The following is an 18,041-nucleotide window of genomic DNA, read 5'->3' on the forward strand; positions in this document are numbered from 1 at the left end:
CGTCCGCAGCGTCGAGCCCCGTCCCGGTGGCCGTTACCGGCCGTCCCGCCCGCTCCTCGTGGGGCGAGTGGCGCTGGGCGCCCGGTTCCGCTCCCTCACCCGGCGGCTCCCCCTGCCCTGCCTCGGCGGGCTGAGGCTGAGGCTCCGGCCCCGCCGGCGCGGCCCGCTCCGGGGCGGAGGCGCGCTGCCTGCCCCGCTGGGAGCGGAGGGAGCCCCGGGCAGGGCGGCCGCTGGCGGGTGCGGCCGCCTTTCCCTCCCAGGCGCGCTTGGCTGCGGGCGGAGGGAGAGCGGGCAGGCGGGCGCTGCTTGGGCCGGCCTGCGCCCTGTGCCAGCGGGCGGCCTAGCGCGGGTGAAGAAGCACCTCCCGCCCTAGGAGCCTGGAGGCTTTGGGTGCCAGTCCGGTGCCGGGGGCGCAGGCCGCGGTGGCAGGCGTGCCTCCCTAGGCAGCGGCGCAGAGGCCCTCAGGCATGCCCTGTGCGGGCCTGCCAGCTGCGACACGCCGCTCTGGCTTCAGGGCTGACCCCAGCGCTAACTGGGGGATCGGCACAAGCAGCCCAGCTCGCACCCAGACCAAAACCCAGTGTGCCGTCTCGCTAGTTAACACCTTCAGCTCGGTGGTGGTGCCTTACAAAATACAGTTGGGGATTGCTGGTGCTTGTTTAAGTGTTTACAAAACTCTGCTCTAAGACCTGTTGCTGCCCTCCGCTGCAGCTGAAGGCAACGCTAATCAGGAAAACGTTAACGATTTTAGTTGGGCTAGGTGCTCTTAAGGAGAGGTGTTCTGCCGTTGCTGAATGGAGGCTCAGCTAAAGTGTTTCACTTAGTTCCAGTCAGTACTTCCATTGTGTTCCAAGTAATGATTGTTTCAGTAAACACGGGCTGAACAATTCCTTTGGGGGCAGCGGAAGGAATTCCTGTTCCTTTAAGTTGTATGCAAAATTTGGAGGGTTGAAAGGGAGCTGACAGACTTGCTTGACCACATTCTGATAGGTTTTTTAATGTGAGGAAACTGAAGTATCTTTTACACAGAATCAAAAGCCACACAGCAGCTCTGGTGGCCTATGTCACACAGAGGATTTCAGGGGGTGGACCAACACATTTGGCATCCTCCCTTTGGATTTTTACGCTCTTAGGGGTGCAGAGTTTCACGGGGGGGTGGTCATCATTGATACATGAATTTCAATTGTTTGGAGATCTGATTCCTACTCTTAAAAACTGTGAGGAGAGATGGTGCATGTTAAGAGGCAGCAGGTGGTAATTTTTTTCAGTGTTACTTCTTAAGTGAACAATCTGACTTTTACAGCATTGGAGTGCTACTGAATGAAAATAAACTAAAAAATATTTCTCTCTATTAAAAAGTATTCTTGCTCGGTGTCAGGATAGCATGATGATTCTGTCACATAACCTACCTAGGTTCAAAGGTAGCCAAAACCCACAAAATATCTTGAAAAAATACAAAGATCCAGTGCCTAAGAACTGATGAGAGAAACTGGAAGAAAGAAATCTGTCTGCATTGCAGGTCCTGGGCAATCTGCAGCTCCCACCTAGCTTGTACGGGAAAGAACTCTGAGCAAAGAAGCCAGATCAGGAAAAAAAAACGGTGGCGCTACACCTGCAATCTGATTGTTGGCAGAGCACTGCTGCTGCGGTATTTAAACCCAGCTGGGCCGGCAGCTTGTTGTCGGGAGAATGCTGGCTTCAGCAGCAGCGGGGTGCTAGGGTTTGGTGTTGGGAGGCGGGGGGGGGGAGTTGTAACAAGACGGAGGAATGGAAGGGTGGTCAAGTCCTCGCTGTCAGTCTTTGTGCCCACGCGTGGATTGCTCTGAGAGCGTTCATTAGGAGCACGAGCTACCGGAATTACTGAGAAAGTCCCGCAGGTGCGTCCTTGAAGTGTGGGTCTGTGCAAACAACACAGAGAAGTCTGTGCCTTGTGAGACTTTTGTTAATGTATACCAAAATAAAACTTTCCTACTGCTTCAAGAGTTTCACTTTCCATGCCATCTTTTAATGCATTAAATATCATCATACCAATATGATTTTTTCCCCCTGTTATTTATACTTAAATAGAAATTCCTTTTTGTATGGACTGTTAAGAACCAAAGCAACCTCCTCTTCTACTACAGGTTTTGGAATTTGTTCCACTTCCCATTTTGGTTTATGACAGTCTTTACTGTAACAATAAATACACACAGCACACGAGCGTTGTTTTCTCAGTCAGTTCTTTTTGCTTCCAGTCTCCAGGACTGATGTGTAGAGTATCCAGTGTTGACAATATACCACACTTCTCTGTGTTACAGTTAGACTTGTTGATGTAAGCTTGAAAATTTTGAAGGTCTTGTTTTAAAGCACTTCTGAAACGTGAGAGTTTAAAAGATGCGAGTTTTCATCTAGCCTATGCTTTTTTTGCTTATACAATGTTTTCTTTACTTAAATCTGTATTTTAAAGTAAGATCTGTAACTGATTACATTTATTTAAAAATATTAAAACATGCATTTTTGACAGGGGTTTTTTCACAGGTTTTTATAACTTGTTAATGAAAACTTATAGAGCTTATCTACTGTAGAGAAGGCAGGAGGCAACAGTGATTATACCAAACTCAGTAATTTTAGGTGTGTTAATTTCTCTTTAGGTTCCAAACTTCATGTTTTTCAGTGTATAACAGCAAATGTAAACTCTTTCCTTAAAGCTTCGTTGTGTTCTTTACAGAACCGAGTGATCCAGCAGCGAGCACATTTAATTTTACACAGATGTTAGTACCTGAATCATGCAAGATGCTTCTGTATCATCATCTTCAGTCAATTCATAGATTATATTAGGGCAGTCAAAAATATAAAGCCATGGCTTCAGAAAAAGTGTTCTAGCTTCCTCTTTTTGTGTTCAGTAGTTGCCTTCTAGTATTATTTCATAGAGACTTTGGTTGAAGGAAAGGTAGTGACTTATTGTTTACCTTTTAAAATGACATTTCTTAGGTGACAGCAGGGCAAAAAGGGACTTTAACCAGCAGTATCAGTTGGATCTCTACGCCATCAGAAAACTTTCCATGCAGCAACTGTTACCATTGTTAGTGATAGTTATTCTTTGTTCGCTTACCCTTGTAGATGAAGGGCAGCTGCAACTCACATGCAAAATAATCCATTACTTGTTTCACTCCTAAGCCTGTATTTTGTCAAATATTTATTTTAATCTTTCTTATCTCTATTCTTGCTTACACGCAGATGTGTGAAAACAGTATCGAAAACGTGAGACAATCATCTTAGCAAGAAAAGACATTCGGTTACAAAGCACAAGGACAAGCCTATAAACTCTTTCTTGCAGGTAAGCCGCCTCGATGGAACTAGTCCACTGAATGGCTTGCTTGGTGTAAGTAAGTATTAGAGGTTACTCAGCATCATGTTCTAGACAGTGTTTTTAAAGATGATCAGTTTGCCAAAAATGCAGAAAGTCTGCTGCTGGGATGTAAAACTGGTCTGAAACATTTAACCCCCCCAAAAAATCCTGCACGTCTTATTCCAGTTGTATGTAGTTCTTGAGCATATGCAGTAACGTATGAAGAAAGCGCTGGGAAGGAGATACTAGGAAGGCCTGCAGCAAGTAAGAGGGCCTGTTTGCAAGTAGGTCCCAAGGCAGTGGAAGTTCATGACACTTCCAGTGATTAGGTAATTGATTTTTATTTTTTTTTTGAGGAACAGTTACTGCACTACCTCATCATAAGCCACTGCACTAGTCAAAGAGTCAGCATTAAGTAAATGGTCACCACAGCTCAGCACAGCTGAGTAACTGCGTCTGCGTTAGAGTCAGCCACGATAAATACACCTAATGCACTCAGGGGCGGTCTCCACAGACATTTCCTGTTGTACTGGTGTGGCTGGGATAGAATCACAGCCCAACCAGGCTAGGCAGGCTCAGGGCAGCTGACCTGAGTGAGCTGCAGGTGTAGCCCATCCCATAGTGTCATGGTCATTACAAAGGGAGCGGGTTTACTGAGGAGAGGGAGCTCCTGTGGGGTTCCTCCTGCTCTTCCTCCTTCTCTTCCTCTGGTTTCTCCCGAGGACAGCTCTCTGGTTGATGGTGACAACAGCATATTCATTTGGCTGAGTATACCTGTGTCGGTATTGGTGGTGTTTTCATTAAATCTGTTGTGCTTCTGCCCACGAGTCTGCTCTCCTTCTTCCCAATTCTCCTTCCTGGCTGGTGAGGGTTTGTTGGGTGATAGAGCGACTGTTACAGTTTAGCCCCCGGTACAGGCTAAATTAGACACCCGTACAGTGTGTAGGTTTGTTATTAGTTTCTGGAAATAATATGATTTGATTTTTTTTTTTTTCCTTACTGGCTCTGAAAATAAGCTAAAATTAAATGTGTGTTAGATTTCTGTTATTTTTATCTTTGGTAGCCCTCCTGCTTGACCACATCATTTACATGTGCGCTTGGGCTTTGTAACAGCTAAACCACCACACAGTCAATTAGAAGGCATTTTATTCATTATGTGTGACATATTTAATGTTTATTTGTTCCTCTTAGCTTTAAATCTCTGTTTTACTGCAAATGTGCCCAAATCTACGTTGATCCTCCATCAAAAGTTAGTGCCTTGAGCTTTTCATTTGTTATCTTGGAGAGGGACATTGTGATGGGGTGGCAACAGTGTAAGGGGATTGAGTCATAATCGCATTGGTTAACATGAACAATTACAAATACATGCAAAAATACTGCTTAAAGGAAATTTGTCAGTAAAAATATCACAGATACAGTCAGCAACGGAAGGGGGAAATTTAGAATGAATAGAGGAATAGTGAGGTCTAAGTTGAGGTTCTGCAGTGATTCATGAAGGCATGCTCGGATTTCTAGTTTTCCATTTGTATACTGATGCAGGCTACCAGCAGCCTCCTGCATTATATAGCGAATAATGACATTTATAAAGTAATTAGTAAACAGAGAAGTAAACGCATCCATGTCGTCATTCAAACACGAGGAGGTTACGCTGACCTCACAAGGGCACCAATGTATGCTTTGGGGAGCCTAACTTTCAGAGAAGGCCAGAGCTGTGCTGCTGGCAGTATCCAGAGCGGCACACAAGGGCAGCGTTCCCATCAGGACTCCAGCACGCTGGTGGCTGGACACCAGTGTTGTAGGTTTTTGGTTTGCTTTACACAACGCTATTCCAAAAGGTTCAGGGTTTTGGTAAAAGATGAGATGCAGTTGTTACATAAACAAATAGAGAAAAGGAGGGAACAGATATTGGATTAATAATACCAGTACATTTTTATAGACCAAATTATATAAAATACTGTATCCTTTGGGTGAATAAGGTAATAAATTATATATGCTAGTAATGAGGAAGTAGGTACCAGATTAGATAGCAAACACCTTACTGCTTTTATCAGCTGACAGTCTGGTGCTAATTTCTGAAGTTGTCCTTTAGATCTTTGCAACACAGAGTGGGTAACGGTGTGTTCTTTATCACAGGTGTGGAGTCGGGGGTAAGTTTGTGAGCAGGTAAAGAACACGTCAAAGTGAAAGACACCAACTACTTGCTCATCAGGTATAAAAAGCAGGGCCTTTTTTCTTATAAAACATAGGTGGTTCTACTAGAACCGTGTCCCTGCAACAGCTTCTGGAAGGCTCCGTAAATAGGATGTCCCTTCCCTTTATACAACCTGTTATGGAAGATGTATTCTAAACAGTGACTAACTTTTTGTTTGCTTGTGGATTGCCGAGGCCCCAAAATGGAAAAGAGGTGTGCCTGCGGTAACGGGAAGGCCCATGGGTGAAGCAGGGCATAGTGGCCGAAGTGAAACACCTTTACCCGTGTATGTTAGGGTTTTGTCAGGTTAGATTCTACAGCTGCTTTCCCTGCTTTTTCTTTAAAGATGGACTGAAAACCGTTGTTTCCTTATCTGACTGTGCTAACGCCTGTATTAACTGGACACGACAGCCCGACTTCCTGGTACGCGCTCGTAGGCGATACGGCAACAGCTGCACCGCTGGCTGGAGATGAACCGAGTGAGCGCCGGTAACCACTAGGGCGCTGAGCGGTACCCGTCGAGGTGCCGGGCCGAGAAGTTTTTTGCTGTGAAAATAGGGCCGATGCTTCCCGCAGTCAAGAGGTGTTTCGGTTTGGGTCCCAGCACCGGGGGGGGGGCTCTGCCGCGGGCGCGCGCGCGCCTCGCCGGTGGGACAGCTCGGCGGCGGGAGGAGCGGGTCCTCCGCGACGGGCGCCCGCTCCCCGGGCAACGCCGCTGCCGGGCGGGAGGGCACGGCCTCGGGGCGAGCGGAGAGATGGGGCCGGGACATGCCCTCGGCGCCGGGGGCGGGCAGGTTAGGGCGGCCCGGACACGCCCGGCCGGCAGTCGCCCGGGCGGCAGAGCCGCGGCTGGGCGAGCAGGCGGCCAGGCGGGAGATGCGGCTGTGGCCGGGCCGGCTCCTGACGGCGCTGTTCCTCGGCGCCGCCTTCCCCCTGCTGTGGTACGCGGCGTGGCAGGGGAGCCAGGGTGAGAGCCGGCACCGGCCGCGGGGGGCGAGGGGCGCGAAGGGCGGGCGGCCCGGCGGCACCTGCTGCCTCCCTCTCGTCGAGGACACGGCGGCGCTGGGCTCCCTGACGGCGGGGCCGTCCCGGCGAGCGGCAGCGAGTCAGGGCAGGGGCGGAGGTGTCGGGGCGCCCCTTCCGCTGCCGCAGCTCCCCGCGGGAGGAGGGCCGGTAACGGCTGCGCTGCCGGCCCGGGGCGCGGAGCCGGTGCCCGCGCTCGGCGGCTCAGCCCCCCGGGCCGGGCCGGGCTGTCAGCCGCGGCGGGGGCTGCCCCCAGCCCGCCTCGGCTCGGCGCCGCGCTCGGCGCTCGCTGCCGCGGTGGGGAGGCCGGTCCCCCGGGGCACGGCTTAGGCGCACCGAGCTGCCGCCGTGTGTGACAGCTTACCGGGTTGTGTCCTTGGGGCAAACCTGTCCAGTTGCAAAGAAAAAGCAACATCAAAACCAGATATAAGGAACAAATTTAATAGAAGTTGCTAAGAAGCATCCTGCATTAGGATGGAAAGAACAGGTCTAAAGGCGATTGCCGTGGCTGTCCCTTTTTACGTGTTTTTGGTTTGAATGTTACTCGGGGAGGACAAAGTGGCATTATCTGCTCTGCGGTTGTATTTGTGCCTCGTGTACAGTCACTTTTCCATGTGTGTGTTTCCAGCACCAGAGTGCAACGTTCAATCAACAAAATAAAAAAACAACAGAGTTTTTATATTTTATTTATAAGCTTTAAAATACAAAATATCTTTTTAATAGGTTATGTAGGTGGCACATGTGGGGATAGATTGACAGAAAGCCATGTCTAAGATTCTCCAGGCCTACATAGGAAAGAGAAAACTGATGCTATTTTCCCAAAATGAATTGGAAGATCTGTCCAAATAGCACCTCTGAGGCCTGCAGACATGGCTTGTTAGGTGACTGTTTGGGGCAAGGGAGAGCTGGTGGATCTTTAAGTGCTCCCTGTATACAGCTTTATTAAAAAGGGCTGGTTTTATAGATGCAGAAGAATTAGAATAAGCTGATTAGTAATTTCTGGGATAAGCACCGAACTCTTGACTAGTTGTTAGTTTATTTATATTAATTGTTTCTGTAACAAATAGAAGTGGCAGCAGAGATCTTGGCCCCACAATGGAATATTGAATAGAGTGGAGACGGTGCTGATCCTCCTGCCTTTGTAACTTCTTGTCAACTATATGGTGCCTTACCTTGCAAAGCTTGACACTTTTCCTGGTAGCAATACTGCTTGGAGTGAGGAAGGAGAAAAAGAAGTAAAAGCAGGGTGTGTCTTAACAAGCAAAGATCCAAGAGATGATAGAATGAAAGCGTTTGCCCCATTTGCAGTTACCACCCCTATCACCATGTTACTGTGTGACTTGTATTTTGTGACTCCTCGTTACTGAAATTCCATTTTCATTCTGCTTTCTGTTTGGCCTTTCTTTGCTGGTGTTCCATGCTGTGGTGTTTTGCTTTGGGTTTTTTTTGGGGAGGAGGGGTAATATGTGTGGTGGTATATATATATAATGTGTTGCCTTTTCTCTTTCTGTAGTTGTCACCTCCTCCACAGTAAACAGAGTAACTAATTCCTCTCAGATGGTGTCATTTTCCTAATTATTATTATTAGCACCTGTTTTCTTAAGAAACTTTTGACCATTACAAATGTAAATATGTAGTGTTCGGAGACACATTCTCTCTTAAGCTTGGTAAATCTCAAAATGTATAAATAAAAGATTTGGTGATTAAAGGAGGAGGTAATAGCATGTGGTGAATGACTTTATATTAAGTTTATTTTGCTGGAAAGATAGTAATTGCTCCTGAGTGGTGCTAGAAGCCTTCTACCCATCCAAAAAAACCCCAGGAACAGCCATGTTCCACAGGGAGAGAAGCACTGGGAGCAACAATGAGTGCTGTATTGTTGGCACAGAGTATCTCTTTAAGAAGGTAGTTTGAAATTAATCTTTTTCTCTACAAACAGGCAGATAGCTCAGTTTAGATATTGTTGAACCTCTCTTCTTCCCTTCTGCGCTGCTGAACTTGCCTCTCTGCTGGCATGCCTAGGGCCCTACAGGAGCTCCCACTTTTCTCCCATCTCAACCTGTGGTGTTTGTTTTCTTTTCTAATACCCTTTTCACTTATCCCACCTGTTACCAAGAGGCCAAGTACTATCTCAGCTTGTCAGCTTCCATCTCTTTCACTCGTTTGACAAATGTTCTTCTCTGGCCCATTTTCTTCCACACATTTGTTAAATCTCCTCTTACTTCAGTTTCCTTCTCTGCTTTGCCCATTAAAACATTTCGGCTGCTCTCGATCTTTGACTACAGCATATCGCACGAAGCAGCAGTAGTCTGTAGTATTCCCACCGGTTTCTATCCAGTTATTGTTTGTTGGACTGTAGTGATGTTGGGATAGCAAATAATCTTTTTTGTTTGTTGTACAACTAGGACAGGGCATCCCAGCTCAAGACTAGCAGTCTGAAGTACTTCCATAATACGAGAAGTATATAATAGCCCTGTAAAACATTGCTCAGTTTGCCTGCAGTCTCAGAGCCTTTCAGCCCTTGAGTATCGGCTTGGAAGTGTAAATGGGGTATTAGCTCTGGCCCGATTTCTGTGCAAATAAAAATCAATGGCTTAAGCCAGCGGCGTTTAAATGCCTTATACTAGGGGGGCAGCTAGCTTGAGAGATTTGAGTTGGCATGTGTTTGCTGTCATTGGCAGCAGTAAATAATTGGGTGTTCAGAACTGCTTCTAACTACTCAGTACAGCCTGAGTGTTGACTTGCAGTTGTAAGACTTAACTTGAGCATGGGTAACTTGAACTGGCATGGCAGGGCAGATGCTCCTGCGTCTCTCGTGCACTTAAAAATGAAAGTTCAGAATCTACCAAAGCCACTAGACTTGAGCGATTGTGGATAATATTATATACATTTTAACTATCCTTGCAAAGATATGTTCATAGTCACTTTTCCCATTGCTTTCTAAATATAAGCAGAGGTTTCATTTTAAATAGGCTTATATTTCTGTGGCAAAAAATAAAAGGGAAAAAAGAGATAAAAGTAATTACAGAGTCAATTGGTAATTACCAGGTCTTCAGCGAAGCCTGATCCTGTCTGTCTAAACTCGCATGGTGATTCCTTCAACATCCTCCAGAATGCTTGTGAACACAGGCTGCCATTAGCAAGCAGTCATGAACTGCTGTAGCAATACCTGTCCCACCTCCTGCATGGTTTTGCTGTGAGCTTTTTGGTCCCTCCCCAGGCCCCAAGCAAAACCTGTCTGAAGCAAACAGTTTGTATCTGAGAATAGGAAAGGCTGTTATCAGGCTGATGCAGGTGTTCCTACCGTTGTGAAACTGAGTTACAATCCGCTTGTTAATTCACCTGACCAAAAGTATTTGCTCTCATATAAATACTCTTCATATAGATTTGCAGTTATGGAAAGTAGTATACAACTTACAATATATGTAGTAATTTTTCTCACACAGTTTTAGCTACCATTTTCCATGTTTATTAATCAACAAGATATATCACAGGTATACAAAAATACAAAAGTAAATGTAAGGAGGTAGCAAATATTTTGGTTTTTTCACCACTTGAAAACCAGTAAAGGAGAAGGCAAGAGTGCATTATAAACTCCTTATGAACTTACATAAAGTTTCTTCAGAGGAAAGACTATTCCTGAATAAAAAGAAACTTTGGTGTCTTGGCTGAATTTTTTAGAAGTCACAGCAGTGAGGTAAATCAGATCATCTCGTATGGCAGCGCTTCTTCATGTTGCTTGTAAGGGTGACAAGATCAGATCTCTTTGAATGGCTTTGTTGCTGCCGTCTTCACCTAAGTTTGTGGGATGCTTTATTCAAGTAAATTATAACTAAGCTTTGTTGGGAAGTTAGGAGAAAGTGATGCTGAAATATGATGTCACAAGGACCTAAACATGCTAATATATACATGTTGAGTCAAACATTGTGAAACCTCTATTTCTTTAGTTATTTCTTTGAGGCGGGGTGAAGAAGAGCAAAACTGTTTGTACTTAATTGCATTCACAGAAGTACACTTAAAGTTTATCAAATTGTTTAAGATACTAAATTTTTCATTATTTCACAAAACTTTTCATTAGGAAAAGGGGTACAAAGGGTTAAAAAGGTATTTCTGATTAAAGTCTTTTCTTTTGCAGTTGAAATACAGTAACGTACATGCTAGCCCAAACAGCTGATTACACATTTCTTTTCTTTCCAATAATCTTCTGGGCACAGTGGGATGCTTTGCTTCGGCTGGCCAACCCCTGCTCCTGCTGTGCACCCACACTCAGGTCCCCGGGAGATCCTCTCATTGGTGATGGAGTTCTTTGCAGGTCTGGCACACTCTGTCTTAGAGCTTCAACTAAATAGTGGCAAATTGACAGATTTGATAAGGGGTTTTTGATTACACCGTTCTCATTTCAGGCAATACATCTTATTCAGGTTTATGAACATGCAGAAGCCAACTTTCCTGCCTTCTCTGGGCCAGTTAGGCTGTGTTTAATGACCGTTTTCCCCAGTTGACTGGTAGGCTACATTTTCCCTCCTTGCCTTCGTGCATACATTTCCTTCCAGTGGAACTGAGAGTGCACAGAGGTTATGGCACATCCAGGTTTTGTCCCAACACGCAGTGGCTGAAATGCACAGTGTGGTAAGGGAAGAGTTTCTCCAGTCCACTGATTGCTTAGTTTCTTTTTGCAGTTCTGCATTTTAGGTATTAAAAAAAACCTCATACAACAACGTCAAATGGGACTTAAGACTTAGTATTTACTGATCCTGAATTTTGTATCAAAATTTATATCCAAGACTTACAAAAGCTGTATAGTTTTTCTGGCTTCTACATGTGTAATTAACTGAACTAAGAGTCTGTTGCTTCTCACAGTTACTTCAGGCCAAATAGTGGCTGCCTTGTCCTCAAATTTGAGGAATTGAGTCATAAATCCTATAAAGATTCAGGTACGAATGAGACCAGTAACTCTTGGTTTTCGTTGAGAAAGGGGTAGGGAACATTTCAGACCTCTCTTTGTTTGCTGTGCAGTGCCTCATCACAGCCTGTACTTAAGCGAGCATAAACATACGGCCTTCATACTTTCCTGATGTTGCACACCAAGTCTTGAGGAACGCAGTTTTATCGAGAAATATTTAGTTAGTGGCTACACACTTAATTAAATGTGTGAATAAATGACTGATTGTTGCTACATCAGGCAGAACAGTGAAAATGTTTAAAATACTAACCAGAACGAAGCAATAACCATTACTGGAAGTGAATGAGTATTTTTTTATTTATCTGATAAAGACCACATTCAAATCAGATTTTTCCACTGCTATTAAGAACCTGTATTGTGTTACTATGTTAAAACCTACGTGTACCAATTATGGGCAAACGCCATGCAATATCCATTCAATTTATATATTTTTCTGCTTATTTTAATACTATTCATTTCCTATATAGTGCTTATAATGATATTCTGACTGAATGTTTTAAGATTACTTTTTCACTACGTTCTAATATAGGAAAAGATTCAGATCTAAAATGATTGTTTGCCAACATTTAGGAAAATATTATTAGAACTTAAGTTGTATTTTCTTTGAAACAAGTTTGCTTATCTATTTTCAGTTAGATACAGTATGTAAGTGGTTCAGTAAAAAGTATTCTGTGCCAAATCCAGTAGTGAGTCCGTGTTCATTATACAATTGAGTGCGTTTTTAAAGTTCAGTTATTAACTTTGATCTGCTGTTCACTTTGTAAGGTGTTTTTGTTTGTTTTAATACTGGAAAGCGATTCTGATTCTTTTCCTAGTACTTCCTCTATACGGGCACAGATGAACCCTAACTTCCCCTGCCCAAGTTGCTGGCACACTGCTTTTCTTTGATGTCACTGGGTTAATGCAGCGTCCTTCTGCTGGCCTCGACTCTCTTGAAGCTCCTGATGTGGATACTGTCAAAGACGAGCACACTCACAGGCAGAACATACTGCTGCCTGGTGTCTCTGCTCGCTTAGACGCCTCTGTAAAGAGGTATAAAAACACATTGAGAGATTCCTCACTGCATGTTGAGCCCCACGCTTTGGCTTACCAAGCCTGCATGTTTGATGTTGCTGCTTTGTGGCCAGGCAAAGGTTTCAGCCAGTCAGCTGAGAATTGTGCCTGGCTGAAATTAATCTTTCTCCTCCTACTTGTAGCCTCCGCCACTGGCCATAGCAATAGCCCCTGCAGCCCAGCTGCCATCAGAGCATGGACAGGACAGACGAGTGGAAACAATGAGAAGCTTCCTAACCTGCTCACTTAACCTTCCCTTTTCAACTGTGTAAAATAAACCGACCTCAGCCCTGACTGACCTCAGAGGCTCCTGAAGATTTAAGATATACATTAAGACATGCTGTGTCCTATGCTGAAAGCCCAACAGTTGAAGCTACCCCAGTTCTGAGGAACATTAAACAAAATGGGTGAATGTACCCAGTGCAAGTGAAGTGGCTTCTGACTTTATGGTAGTTTTTCTTGTCTGCCTCTAACCTGTTGGGAGACACGAATAATTCTGTGCTTGAATAGAATAAACAAAATATTTAAAGATCATGCACAAATTCAGGAAGGTCTCCTTACCTGGAAAGGTGCTTAAATACTCTTAACAGTTTAGCCCATTGTTGAATTTAAGCGTTTGAGTAAGAACCGGCTGTTCTGAACTAAGACAGAGGCATTGGTTGGTGGATTTTTTTTTTTTTTCCTCCTTGCTTTGAGAGAACAAAACCCGAGCTTGCAAAGCATGTAACAAGATTTAGAAAGGTCTCTCTATTTTAGATCCGTTATGGGAAGATAACAAACCGCCACAGTTGTTAGTGCAATGCATGCCTCAATGGTTTAATGTGCTTCATTAACCTGAACAGCGAGCAGTGGTTCCAAGCACGGAGTATGACAAGATCTTTTGCAGTTAGGGTGCTTATATAGTTTTCTTTTAAAGAAGGCACTAAACAAAATTCAGTTTCTAAAAGAAAGTGCCTTTAGGTACAATAAGCAGCGTGGCTTGTAATCAAGAAATAAGAACAAGAGTCACTGCTAGACTATGGGGTGTTTTCTTTCCTCCTTCATTCTGCCACTCCCAGTTTTCCTTTTATTCTCTCTGACTCCTAGGAGGAGCTTGTCATGAACTTTTCCACAGCTCTCGGATATTGACAGAAGTCAATTGTTAATAAAACTGGAAGCATTTATGATAATAGGAAGTATGCATGTGTGGAGCTAAGAGAAATAATCGTTTGACTTTCAGAATGAGTATTTGCTTTAGAGATTACTATTGTTTCTGAACAGTTTCAGTTTCCGCTGCAGGAGGTTATATATATGTATCTATTAAGAGATAACACAAGATTGCATTTAAAACCAATTTTAAGTATTGCCATCTTAGAATTGCAGTAGTCATAAGTATATATGACAGTGTGTAGTGAACAGTCAGAGGAAATGCTGTGGTAGAGCTGAAAATTCGTTACAAAAGCTTTGAGTGCTATCACCAAGTCTAGTTGCTTGGTGCTTTTTTTTTTTTTTTCTCCCCTGGCTTGTATCCAGCGTCACCCCATTGAAATTTCCTAGTAAGGTTTCCTTAGCCCACCAGAGTGGTTCATCTTCAGCTCACGAAGGGGAAAAGAAGCTTGACCTCCATTTACTTTTTGTAGTTTTGCCATAGGTCCTCATCTTGCTGTTTTCTGGTTTTGTCCTGATGCTCCTGGTTGCTGATAGAACCATTGGTAGACAACGTGTGGCCAGGTCAGGCTGTTGCTGGGGGCAGACAGTGTTTCATGATACAGCCAAAGCTCTTTTCTCCTGGCCGTCCTTGCCAGAGTGAGCTATATTTGTGAAAATGCCCTGCCTACTTATTTTCAAGCAAGCTATTGCAAGCAGCTGTTGTAGTTCTCTGTAGATCCTTAGATACTTGAAGAGCAACATACCACACACATGCTAAAATCTGTTTAAACTTAATGACTATTTAAATATTTAGAATATTTATCTTCTAATTTTATCTTCTTAGCTTGCAACAGTTCTGTCGGTAATAAATACTGTTCATCACACTACCTTATTGCACAGCAAGATACAAAAAGTTAAGTACTGCTTTCCAAACACACATTTTTTGCTAAAGGTTTACTAATAGTTAATGTTGCTCATTTACGTATGCTCTAATAACACTTAGAACATTTCATATTCTATTTCAACTGTATATGTTCATAATAACAAACTCATTCTTCACTAAGGGTGAGCGAATACTACGTTCCTGTTGTCAAACCCTTGCTTCCCCTGCTCTCAAAATCAAATGAGATAAGCAATTACTAAGAGTCTTGTTCTCTACTAACCGAACAGAGGCTTCAATTCTGACAGACTCAAAAATGTGGTTTCCATCCTCTGGCCTGAAGGAATAGATAAGACTAATTACAAATGCCAGTTTCTTTGGGCACACTCAGTGATAGCTGAGTATTGACTTTTTATTTGCCAGAGGCATCTAGGAAATTTTGGTAGGCTCACCTATAAGTAAGCAAATAAAACTACAGTTACTTAGTGCTTGCCAAAATGTCAGCCCGGTGGTGACACTGGTAGTTTTGAGTCACACTGACACTGGATAGCTGAAACAATTGTAAAGAGAGGGACTGTGATGCTATTCATCTGCAGTTTCTTTACCGATTCCTCCTCTAATATAGTTGTACTGAGGGGAATTTAATTTGGTTTAGCAAAATCTTATGCTATTACAGCACTGGAAATGTCAATGGAACAACAGTTTCCAGCGTGTAATTATGAAATGTCTCCATTACAAAATGATTGATTCCCTTTTCAGAAGCAGTGAGTTGCATTCTGTGATAACATGTATTTATCCTATGATTGTGGGCTTGCTCTTTGTTGTTTGCATCTTCCCAGGGGCATGTGGAACTTTACTTCAGATTAAACCTCCACTTTTTCTTGGAACTCAATGCTATCTAATTCCTAATAAAGGCAATTGGAATTTATAGAAAAATGCACATCCATTACTGTATCTTTAGTTTATACCTCTGAATTTGTCTTGGAATTGCAAGATAAATCTCCACTGTGTTTACATGTATTGATGCTCTATTTGGAATCGCTTTCTTGCCATGAAAACAGTTTATTAATGTCTGTCAGTCACCTAAATCATCTTAAACCTTCTATTTCCATTTTATTCATATACGTTCTAAAAGCAAAAGGATAAAGGTTGGATTATGGCATTGGAAACACAGCTGTGAAAGAAAAGTACAAACCAAGAGTGTATTCCTACCTAGTAGTTTTTGAAAGGGATCTTCCTTAGGTGCTCCAATAATTTGGCTCATTTGGGGTTCTAGCTCTGAGGCCTGATGCATCGTGACAGATTTGTATTGGAAATCTATTTTAACCTTTCCCCTGCAGTTGTTAAAAGTTGGACTCTCCATCTGTTTCCTAATTTGACCTTCCATTTATTTATTTTTTATTTAGTGATTATTTTTTGGGGAAGGCTGCTTCAGTACAGTAGAACTTTCTTGTTGCACACAGCTGAAATAATCTAGTTTTCCCCTCCCTTCAACAATGCTAAATTTACATTCATAGCTGCATAGTACAGAATACTCCTAGATATGAATGCCTTTCTTGCAAGTCAAAATGTTTTTAAGACTGTCAGAGAATTTTAGGAAGCATTCATTTTATAGGCATTTTACTAAACTTACTTCATACTTTATATTTTTAATGAGACCAATAATAATAATCACAGGTTTACTTATTTTTTCTAACTACTTTCTTCCTAGATGTTTCAAACTTTGGGGTCTTCCAATCATCCATTTATCGATTAAAGACTTGTTTTTACTGCAAGTAAAAAAAACTGTTTATCCAAAATGCAAATTAATTCCAGTTTGAAATGCCTCTGCAAATCCTCACAAATTTCTATTACCTGTGCGTTTTTGCTCTTAGTCTATTTTACAGGCTAGAACCCCTGGGAATTCACTATTGCTGAGAGACAATGGTGGGTCCTAGAAAATTAGTCCTGCTAAGCATTGGACTTGGCAAACTCCCCAAAAAGAATGGGGGAAGTGTCTAAATAACAGCATTTAGCTCAAAAAAAAAAAAAAAAAGGCAGTATTATAAAACATTTTTAAATGAAGTAGAAGTCCCCTTCTGCCCTCTGCTCTCTTTACTTCCTTTTGCAAAGTGCGTAACATTATTGAAGTGTTGCCTTATATTAATTTTCATAAGTCTAAGGATCTTTATTCACATGACAGTGAGGCAGTGGAGGCTCTGACAGGAATGAGTCTTGTATATCATCTGTGATAACTGAGAAGTTCTCACAGTATGTGCTTCTTAGGAAAGTGGATCTTCTGTAAACATAACATTGACATTATGGGACTATGCAGAACAGCAGAGGTGTCTGATAACCATGGCTGAGAGTACAGTGTTTCTAATAGCGATATGATTGTGGAGTATCTCATCAAAGGTAGGCTATATGTTATGAAGGTATCCTTCAATCTAGAGCACAGTTTCAGTTGTTATCTGATTAAATATATCCAGGAGTTCAAATAACCATCTTTACTAATATACTCTGGGCACTCTTTAACTCATAGATGAAGACTGAATAACTTACTAGCTGTATTTTAATCTTAATAGTGTTTTATACAAAAGACAAGCCATTACATAATTACACTCTTCTATGTCACAAGGGTCATCAAGATTTGTCACTTCGTAAAAACTGTTGTTGGCTTTACTGGATAGCACCTCCTCCTGCAACTCACAGTCTTTCACTGACGTTTTCCTTACTGTGGGTGTCATATTCTTGTTCCTGTCTTCAATTGCAAGCCTTTATCCACCTGTGCTCCCTAAACTCTATTTAATACTCTTCCGGACTTCTGCATTCCATGCATAAACTTTGAGTGGCCTCTTTTATTGTTGTTTATAATGACTTCTGGTCATGTCTTCTTCTGGACCATCTCCTGTTCTTAAACTTTCTCTTTATTCCATCATGTAACACCTTTTTGAAAAGAAATTATGTTCTCATTGCAGAAAGTGACTTAGACATGTACCGAAGCCAGTTTCTGGAACTTAAGCAAAGACTATTGTATGCTGAAAAGGAAAATAAAAAAAGATCACGCCAACTGAGCAGTGCCCTGGACAAAATTAAACATGTAATTGCAAAAAGAATGAACTTGACAACAAATCATACAGGTTTGTAAGCATAAACATGTACTGCGTTAACGGTTCAAAGTTTTGCGTGCTCATGTTTCTTTATCACTGACGTGGGGAGAAAAATCATAGATTTGATTATATTAGCATTAGGTAGAAGTTTCTGCTTTAAGAAAAGGGTGGTAAGGTAATCTGTAGTCTCTCTCTAAATAGGATCCGTTAGTAACCAAACAAATCAGGAGAGAAGAAAAAGGGGATACAATAGACTGCAGTGGTGTCATAGTGGCAAAGCTGTACATATTGCTAATCGAGTTTCTTACAGTGCTTATTCCTCTCTTGCTGCCAACTACGGAGCATGAAATGAGCTATTTTAACCAGCTTTTATTATGCCAATACAC

At 42.8% G+C, this 18,041-nt stretch overlaps 1 protein-coding gene across 1 annotated transcript in view; it reads left to right on the forward strand.

Moving 5' to 3' along the window:
* Nucleotides 1-6,395: 6,395 nt before the first annotated feature.
* MGAT4D (MGAT4 family member D) overlaps nt 6,396-18,041 on the forward strand; it is a 38,260-nt gene continuing 26,614 nt past the window's right edge. Inside the window, exons 1-2 of the mRNA XM_086463958.1 lie at nt 6,396-6,486; nt 17,524-17,685. Coding sequence (XP_086320084.1) covers nt 6,396-6,486; nt 17,524-17,685 — 253 coding nt within the window. The remainder of the gene's footprint in view (nt 6,487-17,523; nt 17,686-18,041) is intronic.

Source organism: Leptosomus discolor, chromosome 4, assembly GCF_034619465.1.
Source record: "Leptosomus discolor isolate bLepDis1 chromosome 4, bLepDis1.hap2, whole genome shotgun sequence".
NCBI lineage: Eukaryota > Metazoa > Chordata > Aves > Leptosomiformes > Leptosomidae > Leptosomus > Leptosomus discolor.